Genomic DNA, 25,878 nt, shown 5'->3' with positions numbered 1-25,878 from the left:
AATGAGATTAAATATAGAACATCCAAGCTAATTATCAATGCTCCAAGGATTTATCCTCAGTATTCTTACAGTGTTTCACAACAAGAGGCTGCTTGAACAATTTTTGAGGCAAAAGAAATTTCCGGATTTTTTTTTCGTTCAGGCTTAAACTTTTTGAGTACCATTAATATTTGGTATATTTTGGTATTAATAATAGGACTTGCTATTTTTTTCTTATTTGTTTTCTTATTGCAAAAAATTGTACAGGTTCTTTTTAGAAGGGCTAATAATCTATGGAGGTGCTGTTGATAATATTACAAATGCTGTTTAATTTGTACTATATTATTTGAGTACGAATGAATATCAGAATTAACTTGGATTAACAATAGCTAATTACTAAAAGACAAAAAAAGATAACGAAATAAAAAAAAATAGGAAAGTCAGAGCTGGTCAAAAAGATATAGCAATGCATTCATTTGTGCTGTTTTTTCACTGTTGCTTAAGAAAGGGCCTCTTTTGATATAAAGTTTGTTTTTAAGGTTCGTCTTTTATATTATCCTGCCGACTTTTATTTTATTTTTATTTAATTTCTAATTTTGTAAAAAGGACGGTTGAGCAGTGGTCTCAAATGAAATATTTTCCACTTTATTTTTCTTTTTTGCCTGAATTTGATTTTCCTCGTTTTACTTGTCCTTAAATTTTCTCTTTTTTTTGTCATGCTTAGCCTATGTAGTCTCAGAATTATTGGTTTACTTGTTAATATTAATATATATCATTTTTTTCAATTATTTAAATGATTACTGAAATTAATGCTCCTTTGGTGCAAATTAATGTGTGGAATTTCTTAATTTTCAAAAACTACTATTTATTTATAGATCATTTTGCAATAAAACTGTGGAAATTTTTCACTTTAGTATACTTTCATTTAATTCCCCATATGTGTTGAAATCGTTGGTCATTTATTGTCAGCCAACAAGGATCACAAAAGAGAATACAAGACTTCTACTACTACTAACAGCTTTGATAGCACAAAGCTAACCGAGATGGGTTCACTGTCCTCTTACACTTCGTGAAGTAATTGATGAAAAACTATTAGAATGTGAGGCTAAATATGGAGCTCAACCTCCTAATAGAGGCGAATGAATTTTTTTATTATTTTAATTTATTGTTTGGACAATTCACAAATTTAAAATTTAGTAGTCTTGCTCTTTTCATTAATTCAACAGATATCTTTCAATAGGGTTTTCTTTTCCTGTATAGAAACGGTTTCATACATTATAAATAATCTTTTCATGGTTTAACACAGCAACACTGACGAAAATCTGATACTACCCTAAAAATTTTCACAGCGTTGAAACAATAACTTAAGAAATCTTGAAAAATCACTGTTGAAGATGTAAATAGACTTAAGATGGGGACGGGGAGCAGTTTTTTTTTCATTTTGATATCCATCTCTTGAAATAGTTGTCTTGTTGGACGCGTAAAAACGCAAAAAAAATGCGTATAATCAAATTTCGATGGGATTTAAGTTTCGACCCCCCCACCCAAGCCTAACAAATAACCCCTTCCGAACAAAAACACTTGATACTTTACACTTGATAATTTGATATTTGAGGTGAATCGGAAAATAAGATCCTCGACATTTAGGCTGTTTTGTTAGTTGGATGAAAGATGAAACTACTTATAAATTTGGTCTTTTCTTGACGCTGTAGGATTTCACGAGATTCATCTATCTGCATATATTAAAAAGCACTTATCTACTTTTCATTTTCTATTAAATACCCAAATTTTTATTATTTATAAACTATATAGAATATATGATGAAATTCAATGAAACCAGTTGGAATATTCTATGAAATTCAATACTTTGATTCTAAAATACATTTTTTTTATTACAATTTTAATATTTATTTTTTTAGTAAAAAAATAATTTTTATTTAACCTATAATCTAGCAAGAAAATGTGTCACTAAGAATTTTTTATATGTATATTATAGGTTGTTGGAGTAGATTGTTAGACAATACTTCTACGAGTGATCTACATCTTTGATAAGAAATAAATAGCCCCTCGCTTGTCAAAGCCATTCCTTAAGGCACACTTGAGTAGGGATATTTTTTTGACTTATTTTATTCTATCTTTCAAATTTTTTTCAACTTTTTTTTCATATCTTAAAATCACCCTAAATATACTTATAACAAAAAAATTCCGTGATATTTTAAAAATATAAATTGAAGATGATATGAATATGTCAGTCATGACAAGGCCATCCCTTAAGGCACTCTTGAGGATCAGTAAAGTTTTTCGTAACTAGTTTATCTAGCTTTGAGTGTTAGTTTCACAATGATATAGCTCTAAGGCACTCTTGAGGATCAATTAACTCTGAACAAATCCAAACAAAGCGATCCTAATGGTATGCTGGAAGGCAAATGAATTTTGAACAATCCCGGTAATGACAATTCCCTAAGGCGCTCTTGAGGAACATTAAACTCGGAACGAAGCTAGACAAGACGGTTTTACATTCTCAATATTATTGCCAAACATATTGCATTATGATCTAAGATTATTGCTAAGCTTTTTTTGATGATTTCTGAAATATTTGACTGATGTGGGGTTTGAACTGGGAGGGCTCCTAAGGATGAAGGAATGACATGCTATTAAACTGAACTAACAGGTCAATGCTAATAAATTGTTCTTAGAAAAATACTGGCAAAAACCCTCACATATCACCTTATGAATTAACAATTAAATTAATTGAGTAATACCCCATTAATACTTCTAACCACACTCATTGAATTTATGAACTATTTGCCTGGCTTAGGAATCGAATGTGAGACCTGAGATTTCCTACGATATAAGAATGAAAAGTTAGCCATCTGAAACAACAAGTCCATGATATTATTATGTTCTTAGAAATACTTTCTAAGCCATATGTTTAATGCACTTGCTATACCATTGAATTATATGTGTTCGTATATCATATATAACCATTAATTTAAAAGAAACACTCCTCCTTACGAGCCATTTTTGAATTTCTTTTGAACTCAATCCGTGAAATATTCCCAAATTTGGACCTTCAGGGATGGTAAAGAGCAATATGAAAATTAAAAAGCACATAAAAACTGTCTTTACGATAGAAGAATGATGCGTTAGCCCTATGAACCAGTAAGTTGACGATAATATTATGCTCTTAGAAATACATTCTAAGTAATAGGTTTGATGCACTTGCTATACCGTTGAATTGTATATGTTTGAGTATCATATGTATAGCTTTGAGAAACACCCTTCCACACTCGCCATTCTTGAACTTAGCTTTTGAATTCAAGCCGAGAAATAATTTCAAACCTGGATCTTGACGGGACGATAAAGAGCAACATGAAAACTAGAAATCACATAAAAACTGTCTTCGGGTAGTTTACGAGCTTAACCCTTGGGACGAATCTTTGATTTTGAACATTTTGATTTTTTTTACTTAGATTTTTTAACTGAAATTATCAACTTTTTTCTGTGTCTTAAAACGAAATTAGATATACTTCTTTGGGACTTGGATTTCTTTTAACTGAAATTTGTCAACATTTTTTCCATGTCTTAAAATCGCATTAAATATACACATAACAAAAAATTACGATATTTTATAAAAACAAAATGAAGTTTGTATAAATATGTCAGTCGTGATTTTTTCTATCAGAGAAATATTGTTTGTAGTGAAGTTTTCTTACTTTTTTTTATTTTTCTTTAACTTTCAAATTTTTAAGCTTTTTCTTTGTGTCTTAAAGTCACATTTTAATATACTTATAACAGAAAAAGAACCACGTGAGGCTTTAAGAAACTATAAATTAAGATGATATAAATATGTCAGTAGTGATTTTTTCTATCAGAGAAATAATGATTGCAATTACTTTTTTTTCTTTGGGACAATTTTTTGGGAAAGAATTTTTTTTAACACAAAATTTTTTAAAGTCAGATAGAGATGAATTTGATTCTCTTCAGAGTTGGAGACACTAAGAAGTGTTGTGGGTCACGCTAAGTGAGCCTAAATGATCCAAACTTAAATATAGTTATTTGAAAAAAGATTCGGTTGTAGATCGACTGCAGATGCCCGGGTGTAGGTAAAAAAAAATTAGTTGTGCCACCATCTACAACTATACCAGAATAGATGGGAGACTTAGGGAAGTAAAAAATCGCCATATATGACTGTAAACGAATAGATGACAGCAATGTATACCACTCTAGACTCTAGTACACCGCCTATGAGCCCGGTAGCAGTGTTGAACAAACATTCTAAATGATGAAGGTGCTAGTGTACCCTAATATATTGGAAATATAGCAAAGTAATTCAATGAAATTTTATTAAAATATTGGCACCTACAATACTGCAGGCTATTAATATCATCAAAAGAAATTTGAATGTTTCAAATCCCCTTCAAAAACTATTCACTATGTTTTATCTTTACATGGCACTTATTTAATTTCGGGGTCATACACGACACCTACACGCTAATCACATATTTCGTCATTACTATTATTCAGTTCAATGATGGTATATGTTGGTAAACTGCAAATGACACTATTAACATTCGCTGATTTTTTGCTTTTCATTGAATTGTCTTTAATTTCCCTGGTGAAATTATTTGTCAATACCCTTTTTATTTTGCCAGTAATCTTATTATCTGTTATTTCATTATCAAAACACTGGCAAGAGTTCCAGTACGTGGACAAGATAGGGTTTATGATATTCATAGACGAGTATGCTTTTCTTCTTTTTACCTTCCGTGAATGATAGAACCAGAAATATTACGATATGGGCTTATCAATGGCTAACGTGTTGTAACAAGCACCATCAGGAAACCTCACTTCGTCATCAACTATTATTTATATGTTTGCATTCTCTTTGAGTGGTTTTCTCTTCCTTTGAGTGGTTTTAACTCTGAAACTCTGAAACTTGACTCTGAACTGACTCTGAATCTTGATGAATTCCCACTCACCTGCCTCTGAATCTTGATAAATTACCACTTCATATGTCTCCAACTCGAAAAAGAATCTGATTCACCTCTCCTAGACTTTGGTAAAAAGACAATTTAGTCGCCTATTCGGACTCTAGCACACCACTTGTGAAACTGGTAGTAGTGTTTGTGTCAGACTGCATCTTGATTTATTCCCACTTCATATGTCTCTAACTCTAAAAAGAATCTAATTCATCTCTCTCTGACTTTATCAAATTCTATGTTGTAAAAATAAATTATGTCCCAAAAAAATGTCTCAAAGAAAAAAAATGTCGCTACAAACATTATTTTTATGATATAAAAATCACGACTGATATATTTATATCATCTTTATTTTGTGTTTTTTAAATATCACGTGACTCTTTTTTGTTATAAGTAAATTTAATGTGATTTTAAGACATGGAAAAAAGTTGAAAAAATTTAAGTTAAAAAAATCTAAGTAAAAAAAGTATATTTAATATGATTTTAAAACATGGAAAAAACTTGAAAATTTTCAGTTAGAAAATTATCTAAGTAAAAATAATGTTCAGAGTGAAAAATATTTAAGATTCATCTCAACAAGTACACCACTTATGAAACTGGTAGTAGTGTTTGTGTCAGACTGAATCTTGATTAATTCCCACTTCATATGCCCATAACTCTAAAAAGAATCTAATTCATCTCTCTCTCTGACTTTAACAAATTCTGTGTTAAAAAAAAATTATGTCCCGAAAAAAATGTCTCAAATGAAAAAAAATGTCGCTACAAACATTCTTTTTGTGATAGAAAAAATCATGACTGACGCACTTATATCATCTTTTTTTGTGTGTTTTTTTTTTTAAATATCACGTGCTCTTTTTTGTTATAGATAAATTTAATGTGATTTTAAGACATGGAAAAAGTTAAAAAAATTAAGTTAAAAAAATCTAAGTAAAAAAAAGTATATTTAATGTAATTTTAAAACATGGAAAAAGTTTAAAATTTTCAGTTAAAAATTATCTAAGTAAAAGTAATTTTCAGAGTGGAAAATATTTAAGATTCACCTCAAAAGTTAAGCTATTAAACCACCCGAAGGCAGTTTTCATATGCGTTTAATTTTCATATTGCTCTTTACAGTCCCCTGAAAATCCAGGTTTGAAAATCTTCATCGGATTCGATTAAAAGGTTCAAGAATGGCTAGCAAGGAGGGGTATTTTTTTAAACTAATGATTATATATGGTAATCAAACGCAACCAATTCAATGGTATAGCAAGCGCAAAAAACATATTGCTTAGGATAAACATAACAATATCATCGACTTGTTGGTTCAGATGGCTAAGGCATCGTCCTTTTTTTCGTAGGAAATTTCAGGTTTCATGTTCAATTCCTACACCGCGCAAATAATTCGTAAATTCAATGGGCCTGGTCGGAAGTATCAATAGGATACTATAAATTTCATTAAATTGTTAATTCATAAGGTGAAATGTGAAGGTTTTTGTCAAAATTTTTCTAAGAACAATTTATGTGCATTGACTTGTTACTTAAGTTTACCAGCACGTCATTTCTTCATCTCCTAATATCATCAAATCATACATCAGTCCAGTATTCCTGAAATCATCGGAAAATGCTTAGCTCACATCTAAGGTCATAACGCAATCTGTTTCATAACAATTTTAAGAACGCAAATCCGTCTTGTCCGGGTTTATTCAGAGTTCATTGTTCCTCAAGAGCGCCTTAAAAAATTACCATTGCCGAGTTTGTTCAGAATTCATTTGTCTTCCAGTACACCATTAAAATCGCTTTCCCGGTTTATTCAGAGTTGATTAATCCTCGAGGGTGACTTAGGGCTATATCATTGCACAAATAACACTCAAAGCTATAGAAATTACTTACGTAGATGTTCATTGCTCCTCAAGAGTACCTCAGGGGATGGCCTGGTCACAACTGACATCTATATCATCTTCAGGTTGTATTTTTAAAATATCACGTGATTTTTTTTATTATAAGCATTTTTAACGTGATTTTAAGACATGAAAAAGTTTGAAAAGTTTGAAAGTTCAGAAAAAAAAAGTCAAAAAAGAAATGTCACTGCTCAACAGCGCCTTAGGAGATGGCCTTGACAAGCGAGGTCAGTGTCTATTAAAGGTGTATAGTGCCCATTAAAGTATTATCTAACAATTTACTGGTTGGATCCATGTTATTGCTTTTTTTTATCTTTTCGAGAACAAATTTATACAAATATGGGGGATAGATGGAAAGAACTAGTTATATGACCCCCGTAAAAATTGAAAAGTGATCTTAAAGATGTGATTTTTCTCTTTTGACTCTTCCTTATTGGAATGATCCTCTCTTACTTATACTTCAAATACATTTTGACGCAATAGAAACTGTTTGACAAATTTTTGGATATGAATTACCGTACTTCATATGATTAGTAAGCGTCCATAAGTCCCTGGAAATCACTTATCAAGTACAAGTCAAGTTATGGTATACAACGGGTACGACAAAAGAACATTTCTCTGGATTACTGTTATAGTTAGAGCTGCAGTTTCCTATCCTCACGAGAGTGCAGATATTATTTTTGTTTTCAAACAGTTCGTGGTAACAAACTGTAGTAAGGAGCGACCCGGCTTAATAGTAAACGAAACTCTAAAAAACGGAATTTTGACGCTAAAATATACATCAAAAGAATCAGATTTTTATGCTGATTTTAAATATATAAATTTCATCAAATTTAGTCTTTGTCATCAAAAGTTACGAGCCTGAAAAAATTTGCCATATTTTAGAAAATAGGGGAAAACACCCCCTAAAAGTCACATAATCTTAACGAAAATCACACCATCGCATTCGGCGTATCAGAGAACCCTATAGCAAAGTTTTCAAGCTCCTCTCTACAAAAATGTGGAATTTTGTATTTTTTGCCAGAAGACAAATCACGGGTGCGTGTTTATTTATTTGTTTTTTTTTTGTTTTTTTTCCCAGGGGTCATCGTATCGACCAAGTGGTCCTAGAATGTCACAAGAGGGCTCATTTTAACGGAAATGAAAAGTTCTAGTGCCCTTTTAAAGTTACCAAAAAAATTGGAGGGCATCTAGGCCCCCTCCCACGCTCATTTTTTCTCCAAAGTCAACAGATCAAAATTTTTAGATATCTGTTTTGTTCCGCATAGTCAAAAACCATAATAACTATGTCTTTGGGAATGATTTACTCCCCCACAGTCCCTGGGGGAGCGGCTGCAAGTTACAAACTTCGACCAGTGTTTACATATAATAATGGCTATTGGGAAGTGTACAGTCGTTTTCAGGGGATTTTTTTGGTTTTGGGGGCGGGTTTGAGGGGAGGAGGCTATGTGGGAGGATCTTTCCTTGGAGAAATATGTCATGGGGGAACAGAAATTCAATGAAAAGGGTGCAGGATTTTCTAAAATTACTATAAACAACAATGAAAACATAAAGATGGAAAAGTTTTTTCAATTGAAAGTAAAGAGTAGCATTGAAACTTAAAACGAACAGAGATTATTACGCATATGAGGGGTTCTAAAAATACTTTAGCATAAAGAGCGAGGTATTTAGGAGGAGATAAATACCTCACTCTTTATGCTATAGTATTTTTAGTAATTTCAACTATTTATTCTACGGCCTTTCTGATTCAGGGGTCATTCTTAAAGAATTGGGACAAAACTTACGATTTAGTGTAAAGAACGAGGTATTAACGAGGGTACAAACCCCCTCATATACATAATAAAATTAAAGAATATAAAAGTTTGTTACGTAAGTTAATTCTTAAGTTACGTATCTTTTTTACTAATAAAAAAATTCGTTAAAAATTAAAATTTATATTTGCCTTTTTATGTTACCGAAAAATTGTATGGCAACTAGGCCTCCTTCCCCATCCCTTATTTCTCAAAATCGTCTAATCAAAACTAAGAGGAAGTCATTTAGCCAAAAAGGAATTAATATGCAAATTTCATTTTAATAATTTATGTGTGGAGAGCCAAAATCAAACATGCATTAATTCAAAAACGTTCATAAATTACATAAAAAAAACTAGTTTTTTTAACTGAAAGTAAGGAGCGACATTAAAACTTAAAACGAACAGAAATTACTCCATATATGAAATGGGTTGTCCCCTCCGCAATCCCTCGCTCTTTACGCTAAAGTTTGACTCTTTGCCACAATTCTGCTTTTTAAAACAATTAAAAGCTTTAGCGTAAAGAGCGAGGGATTGCGGAGGGGACAACCCATTTCATATAAGGAGTAATTTCTGTTCGTTTTAAGTTTTAATGTCGCTCCTTACTTTCAGTTAAAAAAACTAGTTTTTTTTATGTAATTTACACCTTAAGCCGGAAGGCAAACGGGCATTTCTTATTAAAGAAATTGCATACAATCGGATTTTGTTGAGGGATAACGAATATTTTGTGTAGTTTTATAAGTTTAGTTTTAATTCATTGTTTCCGGGACAGGGGGAGGAGAAAGGGTACTTCCAATTTATTGTTTTTTTTAGCTACGGCTTTTTCACGTCAGACAGGTTCTTTAGATATTTTTTTTTTAGCGATTAGAACATTGTAGCTGGCTTATAAAATCTTGGACAGAAATGTAGACTACACAGACAGACATAACCCACTACGAACTTTCATAAGACATTTCGTAATTTTCAATTAACTTTACATTAATAATAGAAAAATACAAGCATGGATCTTCAGAAGATCTGAAGTTTTAAATCCACAATTAAGTTAGATATCATATAAATATTATATAGCGTAGATTTTTATAAAGATATAGATGTCATGCTAAAGAGCTTACTCTAACAGCTGGACTAGTTAAATACAACAAGGGATTCGCCCTGTATCGTTCAGATTCTGTTTGCTGCCTTCGCATTTCCTCTCTTCTTTGAGAACTAAGTACTGAAGCTTCTTCTCGTGAGAGAAGGGGCGTTTTAGTTGCTGCAGTAGCTGCAGCTGCTGGGTCTGGCAGGCTCTTCTTCCTCTGAAGATTTACCACTGGAGCAGCCTGGAAATATATAATTAATTTATTTTAAAATCTCTTGCACAAGATTATTTTGTGTAAGTTCAAACTACGAAAATCATTCAGAAAGTTTTTGAATCAGTTTTGCCCTCAATAATGAAATAAAATTTCTAATTGACATAAAAACTGCTAACTCATCTTGAAAATAGGTATGACATACCCCCTCCTCATGTCCTCAGAAACGGGACTTTCCTATTCTTTCTCTTGTTCAACATTACCCGATTTTAAATTTAAATCTGCATAGGCCATTTTTTAAATAAAATATGAAACCATTTTTCTAAAAGAAGACAGCTAAAATATGGGGCTTTTCACCCCTGTAGGGTTTTTAAGGCTCGTAGGCTCGCTGACGTCACTACTGTGAAAATTGTTTCCGTAATATTTACTTAACGAGCCAAGCAATAAATCGTATAGCCAGGTTTAAAGACGGTGAAAATTACTTTTAATGCTCATTAGGATGACTTTAAAACCTCGACAAATTATGATAGTCCGAAGAATAAATTTTCAAAAAACTTTACATAAACAATTGAGAATTTAAATTAAGCTGACTGAGTGGTTAAATCGTTCTTTCACACTGCACCATAGAACCGGGGTTGCTATCCGGCTAAAAAATCACAGATTTTAACGATTTTTTGGTGGATTTAGATATTTTCTTCAATAATTTAGCCATTTATTTACTAATTTAATGATTTATTGGGCAATATTAACAAAACTAGAAATATTGATAAATCACTAGGGGTGGCAACCCTGCACAGAACCCTTCACACTAGCAAAATGTAAAACTTTTCAGTACACTACGCAATCATTGGGAACAAATTTCGTCCGTTAAGGTCCCATTAATAATAAAATTCTTAATAATGCCGAGATTAGCAAGTGCTAATTTGAGCCAATTAGCGTTTCCATAGAATTTTTCAGCCAATCAGAAAATTCAATGAAAACTTGGATTGGCTCAGATTAGTGCTTGCTAAACCTCAGTGTTAGTAAAATCTCATTATAAAGGGGCTCTTATGTAAGCTTTCCCAAGAAAGCTCGAGCTCTAATTAGTATTTTGCGTTATATAATAAAAAAAAAATAAAGCGGCATCAAAATTTAATTCTGCATTAGCAATTAATAAGTTTTAAAAATAGATTAAGAAACTTTTCTAAGGTTACTTTCCTATAGTTCCATGGCGTAAAGCGTGTTTTAACTTCATTGGTCTGTGGCTTATTTTTGTAAGCTAATTACGTTATTCTATATGTCTATTAAGTGAATTCAAAAAAATCTACCCTTTTAAAACCTGATTTGTTCTCCTGAGTCTGCGTAAAATTTTAAGCCAGTAAAAGAACAAAAAGCTGAATTCCACCTGATTGGCTCTCTTCTATAAAATTTTAAGCTAGTAAAAAGGAAAGAAAAAACTTAGTGACAATATTTTCAAGTACTCTCTCTATTTCTATTCCAAGCTAAGCGAGTTCTTCAGTAACCATTAATGTAAGAATATTACTAATTTCTCCGACAAGCTAAATGGATCAAAAAAGAATGAGTTGATACTTAGTGTTGTACCTAGGCTACACCATATACTAGGCTATTGGTTATTACAATCCTAAGTTAGGGACTTAGGCCTTTAGGCACTGAAAATTGGCCAGTAAGGTTGATCGCAAAAGCTGCCTATATCTTTGTTTTCCACTGTTGCCTAATCCTATGGGATTTCTTTGTTAATTTTAGTTTCCATGTGTGGCCAACCAAGTCCCAAAAACTATTTTTAAGCTTTTAAGTGATTGATTGTTCGTTACAGTCTACTTGGGAAGACACAACTACGTTTTTTAAAAACATTTTTATTTTCCTTTGTTTTCTTTTTATCATTTTCACTTTTCATTCAGAGGTTTTATCACTGTTCTCTAGTACACTGGGAGATGTTTCTTTTGAGCGTAGAAGGTTTTTTATATTCCCGACTCCACTTCTGCCCTTCTCCAGAGCGTGGGTGTCATCTGAATTTGGAAGATTTTTATATTGTGTGTAGCCCATATCTACACATTAATAATAATAATAATAATAATAATAATTTATTTATAACCCACAAGTACATTAAACTGTGGAGTGAACACACACAATTTTTCTTTTAGACTGCACTATAGCCCACTTAGTGACCTTGCAAATAACCGACATTAATTCCTCTTATGCTATCTAGCTATTTCGCTGTAATAAATAAAGGTCGTATCTAACATTTTACTATTTCTGGCTTAATCGTCAGTAATCGCTTGCTATGCCATTCTCAAAGTTAGGATTAGCAAGGCAAGGAAGATCAGGAAAATAAAAAAAAGGATTAAATATACATCGCAATACTCTGATTTTCCAAATCTGGAAAGCATGGTAAAAGCTTCTAAACAACGATATTAGTGCAGAAATATACACAGGGGTAAGTAAAACCCCCAGCAATTTTAGAATTTTTAAACTACTGGACATTTCTTAATATTTTTTTTTTATTATTCCACTCCTGTACTGACAAAAATCAATCCTGTGTACGTGCCTGATCAAAGTATGAAAATTTCAGATACGACCTTTACTCATGACAGTTAATGAAATTCCGACCGCAATTGGTTTCAGCTCGTCTGGGAGCAGACTACAGCTCGCTCGCCGGGCAATCAATGCTAACTCTTGCTCATCCACTGACTCATCATCCTCGGCATTCGTAACCCAATTCCACATTTTCTTCAAGTAAATACTCAGCAACAATTATCACAAAAATTATAGAAAGGAAAACTATCCAATGATAAGGATAGAATTGTTTCAGGGGTTTCCAATCCAAACTTTCACAAATCTCCGTGAAAATTTTCACTTTTATTGCAAAAATCGGTAATGCTAATTTATATTGACCAGTGCATTGGTTTGGGAATGATAACTAGAAAGATTGTAACTGAAAAGTGTGATTTCTTTAGAGGATCGCTATTTTTATACTGATCATTCTTTTGGCATGTTATTCCAACCTGGGAGCCAAAATTCCTGCGAGAAACAGTAAGCTATTGGATGTTGCAATAAAAATGACTTCATAAAAAAAAGAGAGGAATGACATAATAGCGGCCTGGTGTATACATTAGCCATGTACGCCTTAAACATAAATTTGTGTTTAAATAACTTATACACCACAATCTAACATATTTCCTTTTGTTCCACAGTGGATTCGACCTTAGTTTGGTAATACTTGACCCAGAGATTGGTTTTTCTTAGGTAATTTCCTGAATAGTCATTGCAAGGGACTTCAATAAAAACAAATTTGATGCAACTGTTATGGTTTTCTATTGTTGGATAATACGATTTTACTAAGCTCTCTACTAGTCTGAAACAATTTAATTAGTGGCAATTTTTTCCTGACTTGTCGGGAGACGGACCACAATGAAATCTCTACCAATCGTTCCAGTTAACAATTATATGGCTTAAAAATTATATGTATTAGTCACTTGGTTGCCACATCGACCAGCTGCATAAAAAAAAACAGTCGAAAAAAATAATCTACGAAGTATACTACTGTTTTAAGTATAGTGTGAATCACAAATTGTTGGGATAATGTTCAAAAGACACCCTATAATCCTCCCTATTTGGCCAGTTATCTCCCTCTAGCTTTTCGTTAGACCTACAACCTTTGAGAAAATTCATTGGTAGGCTCAAGACAGGGAAACATAAATTTCAACGTAAATCACCAACTGTTGATCAATATACCAAACAGACATCAATTTCTTCTACTACCCGAATGCTACTGGGAATTCGAGTCATTCAGTAGCCAAATTGACCAGATACATGACGAATACAGCCATAGGAAGTGAAAATGGATGTGTATTGTGAGCTTAATTGTATTTTGGTAATCATATTTACTTGACTTAATTGATTTAAAGCTCTTTTTCGGTAACATTGCTAGCGTAGAGGTAAAAAACAAGAGATCAGTGCCGTTAGTCGTCTCTAGATTGGTCTGTTCTGGGTGATGGCTCAAGGTTATTTAGGTTCAATAATACTGGTAGTGGTTCAACCCTATTTCGGTAGTTTACAGTTGGATTGAACACGAAAATGAGTCGGCTTGGTGTTTGAGTGGACAGATGAAGTAGATGACTGTACCAACGGAGCGAGGAAAACTCGATTTACTCAGACAAGATTGACTATTTAAAATACCTGAGGATTTTAAAGTTCTATAATCTGTTAAATCATCTGAAATGTTCGATTTTACGGAAGTATTTCATCTGGAAATCATCTACCGTCATCATTTGCGTCGGAGCCATGGGTCAAGTCTTTGACGAATACAGCATAACGCTGGCTACCGAGGCGGAGTAAATGCGTGCTTCCTTTAGTCGGCTGATCTGGTGTTTGTAAAATATTGGTCCTAGAAGACGGCTGAAGACGGTATTTGCTTTTGTCGCTATTGCTGATATCTCTGGATCTAAATTTCCAATTGAGCAGGCAATTATGTAGTTGGGAACTATTTGGCTATTTCAAGATTTTGGCCAAACCCTTTTATAAATGTCAGGGGACTAGATTATGCCTTATCAACATCCATTATTCTGGTCTTAGACCAGTTTACTTCTAAATCAAGTTTTCCTGCAGCAGATGATAGTGTTTCCGGAGTAATTTTGAGCCCACTGAAACTTTCGCATAGTAGTACCACGTTGTCAGCAAAATCAACATCTGGAAGAACTCTTACGGCAAAGTCGATGCAAATTGGCTGCACCAGCTGTGTTTTACTTAGAATATGGTCTATGATGCAGTTGAAGAGTTTGGGTGCAGCGGCTTAGCCTCACCAAACATCATTTTTCATTTGAAAACATGAAGAGGGCTGACCATTTACAATTATAACACTTTAGGTGTTATCATAGAGCTCTTTGAATAGATCGACGATTTTTTTGGGCACACGAGCAGATTGAAGGATCAGACACAGTGATCGTCTGTCGACAGTGTCGAAGGCATATCGAGGGGAATTTATACCTTTCTTTTATATCCAAGAGTTTTCTCTAACAGCTGTCTGATTATACGGATTTGCTCAGGAGTGGACCACCCCAGCATGGACCCAGCCAGCTGTGGACAACGGAGGGGATAAAGGTAGCTTGTTGCCTACTTTATGAATATGCAAAGACTAGACAACGGTCACTAAAAAGACATAGACTGCACAGAAAAATATTGTTTGCAGTAAAATGGGCGCTGTCATTCCCCTGAATATATACTAACCCCAGCAGTCCTTTTAAAACTTTATTTATATTGAAATGATTTAACCGAATAATGCATGCGAGACAGTTATGCAAAGTGAGTGTTTCAATGCATAAATATTTTTCTTTTTTTTGTTTTTTTTTTTTATCATAAAACTTATGTTTCTTTTATAAGTATTTACAGTAATTTACCATACCATCCTGATTGTCTACGAAAAGTTGTGGGTATATTTCCTGCTAAACAGAGAATGTGATGATACCTTAACAGTTTGGTGGTATATACACGTATATGATGTCAAGCGAGAGCTTGACTGAAGGAAAACCGAGAAAGTATCAGAGCCGAGCAACCAACATATCTGCTACAAAAACACAGCACTGCACTAAAAATAGACAAAGAAAATATAAAAAACAGATTTAAAAGAGATATAAAGGCCGCTGAAAGGAGCTAGTGCTCAAATAAAAGTGCTCAAATAATGAGCAAATACTGGAGTGATGAAAGCTATCAAGAAAGTTTTCGAGGCTGTATGAAATAACCCCTAGATAAAAAGTTAACAAGTACATACAGAAGCCCACAAAGATGGCAAAAATGCAAGCTGTTCTTAATGAACTAATTAAAATTCTGCAAATTTATTATTTAAAGTTAATAATAGATCTGAGGCCCGTGAGTGAAATAATATTAGCACCATGCCTTTTTGGTGCAAGTTACAGATCCAGGTTTATTTCAAAATTTCTTGTTTCAGAGGGAATGTATACCTTAATTAACTTAGCCCCAAGGACGAAAGGATTGAAGTTTTATCGCCTAAAAAGAAAACCCATGATATTTTTTAAAGTAATTCAGTTAACTATAGCCGTAGCAAGGTACCAAGCTTGTGGCCAACTTTGCATTTCAACAATTCTGGTGTGAAATGCCTTTTTTGTTCACTAAACAACAATTATTAATTGCTTCCCATATATTTGAGGGTGGCACTATGGACACCTAAAACACTAGGAACTGTGCTTAATCCAGAAATCTCCTATTACTCTATTGAGTATGCAATGAGAGATGCAATAATACAAAAGCAGGTTTTTTATTTTTAATGAAGTTATATTAGATTTTTTCTTGCTGGCAGAATTTTAAATAATATTCAAAGGAGACGTTTTTTCTTGCTGAAGAGCTTCAAACTTCTAAATGGTATAAAACGTAATTGCCTTTACTTAGAACTACTAAATAATTTCTCTTTTAGTCTGATTTTCATCTAAGGAGCCTTATGCCCGAGTCACATTATAGTCACACCTTTGGATAAAGTTGTGTTTACAGATAAATGCAACAACAACGATGTACGCCGTGCATAAATCGGAAGTAGAACTATGTCCAACACTGGAAAGATATTTTTTGGTTAACCAATAGACTGTAATTAAATTAATTTTGTAAATTAAAGAAGTTAGGAACTTGGAACAGCAGCTCTGTTATCGATAAGCTGAATCTGACAAAAAAAGGACAAATCTGAAAAAAAACTATTGATGATATAACATCAGTAGATAATATTTGGGAGAAAATAGGCGTTGATATAGGCTTTTGAACTAAGCTGTCAACTTTTTGTATCACGGGTGTGTCATTAAAACCAAGGAAGAACACACTATTCATAAACCTTGCATTTTCCTTATCAACAGTTCCTTATCATTTTCTATAACGTGGCTGAGGCTTTAGTATGTAAAAACAGGTAAAATAAAACCTCCCAAAAACTGGGTAAAAAACAAAAGCTATAAACTAAGATTATATGATATATGATATATCATATATCATAATATATATCAGAATACTCAGATTCTCTGATACACTGAATCTGACGGTGTGATTGTCGTTAAGATTCTATGACTTTTAGGGGGTGTTTCCCCCTATTTTATTAAATGAGGCAAATTTTCTCAGGCTCGTAACTTTTGATGGGTAAAACAAAACTTGATTAAAATCAGCATAAAAATACGATTCTTTTGATGTAACTATGGGTATCAAAATTCAGTTTTTTAGAGCTTTGGTTACTTTTGAGCCGGGTCACTCCTTACTACAGTTCGTTACCATCGAGCTGTTTGATTGAAGAAACGGCTTGAGGAGAAGCCCTTCAGAACTGACGGGAAGCTCAAAGAAACCATTGCAATTTTTCTTCAAATCATTGCCTACTCAATCAATTTCTCTCTAAATCCGTAATGTTTTACCACACTCTCTATGTTTATCAATGTTTTATACCTCGACTCCTTAAAAGGCTGTTAGATGGCAGTGTTGAGAAGCTGCTGGAAAAAAGCTACCGACGCAAAAGTAGAGGCAAAAGTGGAGGCAACAGAAACAAGAGATATATCATTCCAGTACATATTTTTGATTCATTGACAAGGTTAAAGATTAAAAGTTAGGAAGTTAGACTTGTACGAATGAACCATCAAACACACTATGAAATCCCATCGGCTCTCATACCGTGGTATGCTGATGCAACAGTTTATGCTGATTCCAGGAAACTTCAACTATTATGTACCTTAGGCCCCTGTCTGCCAAATCCTAGCTTCTGTTTGTTCACATGACCAACTTCTGCTCCCTGACAAACGAAACACACAAAAAAACTAGAAGCTTCCTAAGAGAGTACAGCGTACAGAAAAGCAGTACGGTCTAAGAAATTATTTATCAATACAGCGTACCAGTATCGATGACTACTGAATCTGGGGATATTATGAATAATACTGTGTACATTACAGATTATGACTGTTATTCTAACACACCCTGTGACAAAGGCCTGATCTGGAGAGGAAGCAGGGTTGGACTATAGTTTAGCAATGACCTCCAATCCAAACTATCAAATACCTCAAATGACTCTTGTCTTGAGGTAGTCTTGGGTGAATGGGAGCCTTCCCAACTATCCAAAAAAAATTTCGCACTTGATATTGGCATGTCTACACTACCCAAAAACTGCCAAGACAAGGACCAAATTTATATTATAAAAAATATAGAAGATCGTTTAAATTTCAAATCAATTCAAATCTTTCAAAATCTTCAATTTCAAATCTTTTAAATCTATATTTCAAACGTAAAAATAAAAAGATTGGAAATGACTTTATATTGGATTTGTGACTTCAAAAGTAGTGGCCTTTGAGTCTAAACATGTCTATTTCATATTCAAATTCAATTTTAAGGTCTCAAAATTTGATAAGGTTGAAGACTGAAAATATTAAGTAGTCTCTGTATGGTTTTGTCCAATCTTAAGTTGTTTTTTTATCCAACGTCAATTTAAATTTGAAAACATTAAATGGATAAAGAAAGATAAAAAACAAAATAAAAACATAATTACCCAACCAAGACCCAAAATTGGAGCAAAACAGAAAACTCTGAATCCCATGATTTTTCAAGGTGTAAATGGATTTCACTTAAAAATAAAATCATTGAAACTTTTTATTTTAAATTAAATTAGATCTTCAAAATTAATTATAGCTTTTGTTTTAATTGTCTTATGTAGACTGTAAACAAAATAGTTCGGCCTACCGTGCTTTAAAGAAAATATTTGGTGGTACTGGTTTGACAGGATTGACAAGCAAGGACTTGGTCGTTTTAGAGTAGATCTAAAACATCAAACAGTTCTTGTACTATGCTAAAAAAAAATTAAAAAGAAAAAAAAACGCAAACAGACCTTAGCTGGTGCTGGTTTGGCAGGATTGACAAACAAGGACTCGGTTCGTTTCGGAGTAGATCCAAGGACAGGTATCTCTTGCCCCATTGGCTCAAGCGGAGGGTTTCTTCGTCTGACGGATAAGTCTGGATCGTTCATGTCATATACTTGACTTAGACTCTCGATGCTTGGTATATTCCCATTTGTATTGCTCCACTAAAAAATAGGAGAATGGGTTCAATAATTTAAAATATCAGTAATTATTTGCAACAAAGCGAAATTTATTTTTCTTAGGATTTATGTAAGTTCCTAAGTTTCATTTTAACTGTTGGGTACAATTCTCAACTACAAAATTTTAATTCGAAATCTTAGCTTACGTTAAAAAAATGGCCTGTAATACTCCCAAAAATATAAATATTTTATAAAAAACATATTCAAAACTTCAGTTTTGATAATTTCTCGAATTTTTTTTCTTTACAAATTCTCAAATCGGCACTGTGATACGTATTTCGTTTCAAATATTAAAAATTGGTCAAATTCTGTCGGTCAGAACTGTCCTACACTTGACTTAAACTCTTAATAGTTGATTTTGTATGTTACCATTTGTATTTCTCCACTAAATCAAGGAGAATCTGTTTAATAGTTTAACATCGAGTTCCGTCTTTGCTCTCGAGTAAGATTAAATAAAAGAGCGAGTTTTTTTTTTAACTGCAAGTAAGGAGCGACATTAAAACTTAAAAGGAACAGAAATTATTCCGTATATGAAAGGGGTTGTCCCCTCCTCAACACCTCGCTCCTTACGCTAAAGTTTGACTCTTTTTCACAACTCTACTTTAAAAAAAACAATAGCTTCTTACTTTCAGTTAAAAAAGAAACTTGTTTTTTCCTATTTCATTTCTGAGTGTTTTGAATTTATGCAGGTTTAAAGTTTTGCTCACCATATATGAAGAATTTTATCTCAATTCTTTAAGAATGGCCCCTGATTCAGACAGGTCGTAGAATAAATAGTTGAAATTACTAAAAATACTTTAGCGTAAAGAGCGGGGTATTGAGGAGAAGACGAACTCTCTTATATACGTAATAATTTCTGTTCGTTTTAAGTTTTAATGCTGCTCCTTACTTCCGGTTGAAAAAAAACTTTTCCTTAATTTATTGTTTCATTGTTTTTTTTATAAGTAATGCTAGAAAATCCTGCAACCTCTTCATCTAAATTTTCTTCCCTCATGATAAATTCCTCCATGGAAAGGTCCTCCCACGTAGCCCCCCCCCAACCCTCCCAATGCAAAAAAGTCCCCCTGAAAACGTCTGTACACTTCCCAATAATCGTTACTAAAAGTAAACAATGGTCGAAGTTTGTAACTTGCAGCCCCTCCCCTGGTGAATGTGGGGTATTAAGTCGTCCCCAAAGACATAGTTATTAGGATTTCCGACTATGCTGAAAAAAATGGCTATCTCAAAATTTTGATCCGGTGACTTTGGGAAAAAGGAGCGTGGGAGGGGGCCTAGGTGCCCTCCAATTTTTTGTCACTTTAAAAGGGCACTAGAACTTCTAGTTTTCGCTAGAATGAGTCCTCTTGCGACATTCTAGGACCCCTCAAATTCCCATTTTTAGAGTTTCGGTTACTATTGAGCCGGGTTTCTCCTTACTACATTTCGTTACAATGCACTGTTGGATAAGATTGCGAATGCCAAGCATCACCTGGCAGTACCGTTTTTAGATAAAATTTTGAGGATGAGGTTGCTCACTTCGTACGTCCCATTTAAACCTCCAGCTAATATTTGACCCAAGGCCGTATCCAGGGGGCACTGGGCTTAAACCAATTACAATATCGAAAAGACGTTCAGATTTTTTTTTAGATAATCGTCTACTAACAGAGTCAAAGCTTTGATATTAACTTATTTAATGTTTACAGTAAATATGTTTTTTGAGCACTGAAGACGGCTTAGCAGAGGTCTTTGCCCATAAATCTTCTCTATTTAAGATCATTTTAAAAAAAAGTATACTCCAGTATAGTAGTTAGCTGAGAGATTGCAAGAATTTTTTTTTTTACATCATCTTCAACTGTCAGATTGGAGTTTCGTATGTTAAAATATTTTATACTTATAGTAAATATATTTTCTTGGATTACTAAAGACGGTGTATTTGGGGTCTTTGTTAAAACAGCTGTTTTATTTTGAACATTCATAAGAAAAAAACTACGAAAATATTGAGGTAAAAGATTCCAAGAATTTTTCGACAATCCTCTAGTTTTAGAGTTTAATTTTTAACGTTAAATTTTGTCATTTTGGGTGCCACAATTCCCTGTTGCTACAAATATAAAAATGTGGAAAAGATAACAAATAAAAAAAAATGTTCTAGGGAATACAAATGGGGATTCTTTTTTTCCCGGCCACCATGTGTTGAAGGAACTGTTGTAGAAGCTTGAGAGGCTTATTCGATTAAAAATTGAAAGTTACAACGCCCTTTTAAAGAGTTAAAAGTAATAGGTGGGTAACCAGCACCCCTCCCATATACTTTTAACTGCCCTTGCCTCTTAACCCTAAAAGGCATATAATGAAAATTTGAGATACCCATTTTGTTCAAGGTAGTCTAAAGGTCCAAATAGCATGATCCCCACAGTCCCTAAGGCAAGGGCAGTAAATCATTTAAATTGTCCATTTTTTAAACACAGGTTTGATAATTATGAAACAGGGGCATGTTTGATTTTGAATGTTCAAAAACGCTAAAAACATTAAGGTGAAACTTTTCTCACCTAAATTAATTATTACGTATCTAAGAGGGTCGTCTCCTTCACAGAACCTCACTCTGTACGCTAAAGTATTTTTAGTAATTTGAACTATTTATTCTACGGTCTTTGTGATTCAGGGGTCATTCTTGAAGTATCGGGACTAAATTTAAGCTTTAGTATAAAGAGCCCTTGTTTTGTTTGTTGTTGTTTTTATGATGGAAAGGCAGTGTGGTCTTTGTTCTTATTAAATAAAAAAAAACTAGTTTTTTTTAACTGAAATTAAGAAGCGACATTAAAACTTAAAACGAACAGAAATTACTCCGTATATGAAATTGCTTGTCCCCTCCGAAATCCCTCGCTCCTTACGCTAAAGTTTTTAATTGTTTTAAAAAGTAGAATTGTGGCAAAGAGTTAAACTTTAGCGTAAAGAGCGAGGGATTGTGGAGGGGACAACCCATTTCATATACGAAGTAATTTCTGTTCGTTTTAAGTTTTAATGTCGCTCCTTACTTTCAGTTAAAAAAACTAGTTTTTTTTATTTAATTTCTGAACGTTTTTGAATTAATGCACGTTTGATTTTGGCTCTTCGCACATGAATTATTAAAATGAAATTTGCATATTAATTCTTTTTTTTTGGCTAAATGGCTTTCTCTTAGTTTTGATCAGACAATTTTGAGAAATAAGGGGTGGAGAAGGAGGTCTAGTTGCCCTCCAATTTTTCGGTTACTTAAAAAGGCAACTAGAACTTTCAATTTTTAACGAACGTTTTTATTAGTAAAAAATATACGTATTTAAGAATTAACTTACGTAACAAACTTTTATATTCTTATATTTTTATTATGTATATGAGGGGGTTTGTCCCCTCGTTAATACCTCGCTCTTTACACTAAATCTTAAGTTTTGTCCCAATTCTTTTGGAATTGGAAACCATTACTGTATGTAAACACTGGTCAAAGTTTGTAACTTGCAGCCCCTCCCCCAGGGACGGTCAGGGAGTAAGTCGTCCCCAAAGACATAGTTATATGGTTTTTTGACTATGTTGAATAAAATGGCTGTCTCAGAATTTTGATTCGGTGACTTTGGGAAAATAATTAGCGTGGGAGGGTGCCTAGGTGCCCTCCAATTTTTTGTCTTTTAAAAAGGGCACTAGAACTTTTCATTTCCGTTAGAATGAGCCCTCTTGCAACATTGTAGGATCACTGGGTCGATATGATCACCCCTGGGAAAAAAAACGAACAAACAAATAAACACGCACTCGTGATCTGTCTTCTGGCAAAAAATACGAAATTCCACATTTTTGTAGATAGGAGTTTGAAATTTTTGCTATAGGGTTCTCTGATACGCTGAATGCAACGGTGTGATTTTCGTTAAGATTCTGTGACTTTCGGGGATGTTTCCCCTATTTTCCAAAATAAGGCAAATTTTCTCAGGCTCGTAACTTTTGATAACAAAGACTAAGTTTGATGAAACTTAAATATTTAAAATCAGCATAAAAATCCAATTCTTTTGATGTATCTTTTAGCATCAAAATCCCTTTTTTTAGAGTTTCGTTTACTATTGAGCCGGGTCGCTCCTTACTACAGTTCGTTACCACGAACTGTTTGATTTAGAGCCGTATCCATTGTTATGATACAAGCCTGGTTTAATTATTCTTAGCTGTCTATTGGATCTTAATCACTTCATGTTTTAACTACGAAGTTTTGTAAGAATAGTTAAAACTGGCATAAAAATAAATCTTCTGTCTTAATTAAAAAACAAAATCTTACTTAAAAAAGTCAAATCCTTTGAATATTTATCAGTAGAGAAACCAGTGTGTTTGGTAATATTTTAAAATTTATTTACTCTATAGTTGCATTTACAGTATTAAAAATTAATAAGCTGTACGAAATGTGGGGTTCAATCCCACGTTTATTTTACATTATTTTTCCCTCATTTTTATTTTCAAAATAGACCCTATCGCTATTTTTGTGTTTTCTCTCAACAAGATTATTGAACAAGATTATCGAAAAATCCCCTTCTCTACAATGGGAATTTGACCATTCAACCGTCTCTCATACCTAATCTTTGGTTATACCAATGTTTATTTTAATGTACCAGCAATAGTTATATGGCTAGTTTTGATTGTCACAATTTCCAACAGAGTTAAAAGTAAAAGACAAATTTAGCTGGTCTAAATTGAATATTCCTCCGACACAATAGTTCCAAACATCTTCGCTGGAGCGCTTTGACAGGAAAGTCACTGAAAAACTAACCTTCTTGTGAACAATGAAATTTGACTTCTGCCTTGAAGTTTCGTAAGGCAAGGGAAATAATTATGTGTGCAAAATAGTCTGAGATGAACCAGGAAGAGTTATTTCAAGTTTCAACAACACTGAAGTACTTTTAATTAAGGAATAAAATGTTAGAAACAATGAGACTAATGACAATTATTTTACTGTTAAGTTTAATATAGTTTGGTCGTTAGAACTACTGTAGTTTCAATGAATTTATGTTTCATTGCCAACGCAATAACGCTTCCTAAGTAAAGAGCAAAGTGGCCTCTATCTGTCGTTGATTTTCTTCCCAGGGGTGATCGTATCAAACCAATTGTCGCGAAAGTTTGGAGGGGCTCATTCAATTGGGAATTAAAAGCTGTAGTACCTTTTTAAGATTCAAAAGTGATCGGAGAGAAAAATAGCCCCTCTCCCACGCCCCTTTGAGTTTCCTTCCCACCAATCAAAAATTTAAGATAGCTATTTTGTTTCGAATGGTCGAAAAATCAAATGATTATACCTCTAGTGATGACACGCCCCCCCCCTCCATGGGACTTGGGACAAAGACTGCAAGTTCTGCAAGTTGCCCGTTGTTTTCATATAGGTTATTTTATTCGGAAAGGGGTGTTTGAGCGTGAGTCTCGAAAGGGACAAAGGGTATTAAGAGGAAACTTTTGAGGTATGCTAAAGGGTATGTTGAACTAAATGAAAAAACACTATGTGTATGTAGGTTGTCAAGACGTTGTATCAGAAATATCTTTGCAACAGCTTAGGATATTAAACTGAAAAAGCTAAAACTTTCAGGGCAGCTGCTACTCATACTACTACTACTACTACTACTACTACTACTACTACTACTACTACTACTACTACTACTACTACTACTACTACTACTACTACTACTACTACTACTACTACTACTACTACTACTACTACTACTATTACTACTGCTGCTACTACTGCTGCTACTACTATAACTACTGCTGCTACTACTACTACCAATGCTGCTGCTACTACTACTACTACTACTACTACTACTACTACTACTACTACTACTACTACTACTACTACTACTACTACTACTACTACTACTACTACTACTACTACTGCTACTACTACTACTACTACTACAACTACTACTACTACTACTACTACTACTACTACTACTACTACTATTACTACTGCTGCTACTACTGCTGCTACTACTATTACTACTGCTGCTACTACTACTACCAATGCTGCTACTACTACTACTACTACTACTACTACTACTACTACTACTACTACTACTACTGCTACTACTACTACTACTATTACTACAACTCCTACTACTACTACTACTACTACTACTACTACTACTACTATTACTACTGCTGCTACTACTGCTACTACTACTATTACTACTGCTGCTACTACTACTACCAATGCTGCTACTACTACTACTACTACTACTACTACTACTACTACTACTACTACTACTACTACTACTACTACTACTACTACTACTACTACTACTACTACTACTACTACTACTACTACTACTACTACTACTACTACTACTACTACTACTACTACTACTACTACTACTACTACTACTACTACTACTACTACTACTACTACTACTACTACTACTACTACTACTACTGCTGCTGCTACTACTGCTGCTACTACTATAACTACTGCTGCTACTACTACTACCAATGCTGCTGCTACTACTACTACTACTACTACTACTACTACTACTACTACTACTACTACTACTACTACTACTACTACTACTACTACTACTACTACTACTGCTACTACTACTACTACACCTACTACTACAACTACTACTACTACTACTACTACTACTACTACTACTACTACTACTACTACTACTACTATTACTACTGCTGCTACTACTGCTGCTACTACTATTACTACTACTGCTACTACTACTACCAATGCTGCTGCTGCTACTACTACTACTACTACTACTACTACTACTACTACTACTACTACTACTACTACTACTACTGCTACTACTACTACTACTACTACAACTACTACTACTACTACTACTACTACTACTACTACTACTACTACTACTACTACTACTATATACTACTGCTGCTACTACTGCTGCTACTACTATTACTACTGCTGCTACTACTA

General features: G+C 33.6%; 1 protein-coding gene across 2 annotated transcripts in view; it reads right to left on the bottom strand.

Moving 5' to 3' along the window:
• LOC136034974 (junctophilin-1-like) overlaps nucleotides 1–25,878 on the bottom strand; it is a 195,957-nt gene that overhangs the window by 2,380 nt on the left and 167,699 nt on the right. For both annotated transcript variants that reach the window (XM_065716536.1, XM_065716537.1), the window contains 2 exons: nucleotides 18,762–18,956; nucleotides 9,740–9,946 (listed from right to left, as the gene is read on the bottom strand). In XM_065716536.1, the coding sequence (XP_065572608.1) occupies nucleotides 9,740–9,946; nucleotides 18,762–18,956 (402 nt within the window). The remainder of the gene's footprint in view (nucleotides 1–9,739; nucleotides 9,947–18,761; nucleotides 18,957–25,878) is intronic.

Source organism: Artemia franciscana, chromosome 13, assembly GCF_032884065.1.
Source record: "Artemia franciscana chromosome 13, ASM3288406v1, whole genome shotgun sequence".
Classification (NCBI taxonomy): Eukaryota; Metazoa; Arthropoda; class Branchiopoda; order Anostraca; family Artemiidae; genus Artemia; species Artemia franciscana.
This window is presented reverse-complemented; position numbering and strand designations above follow the sequence as displayed.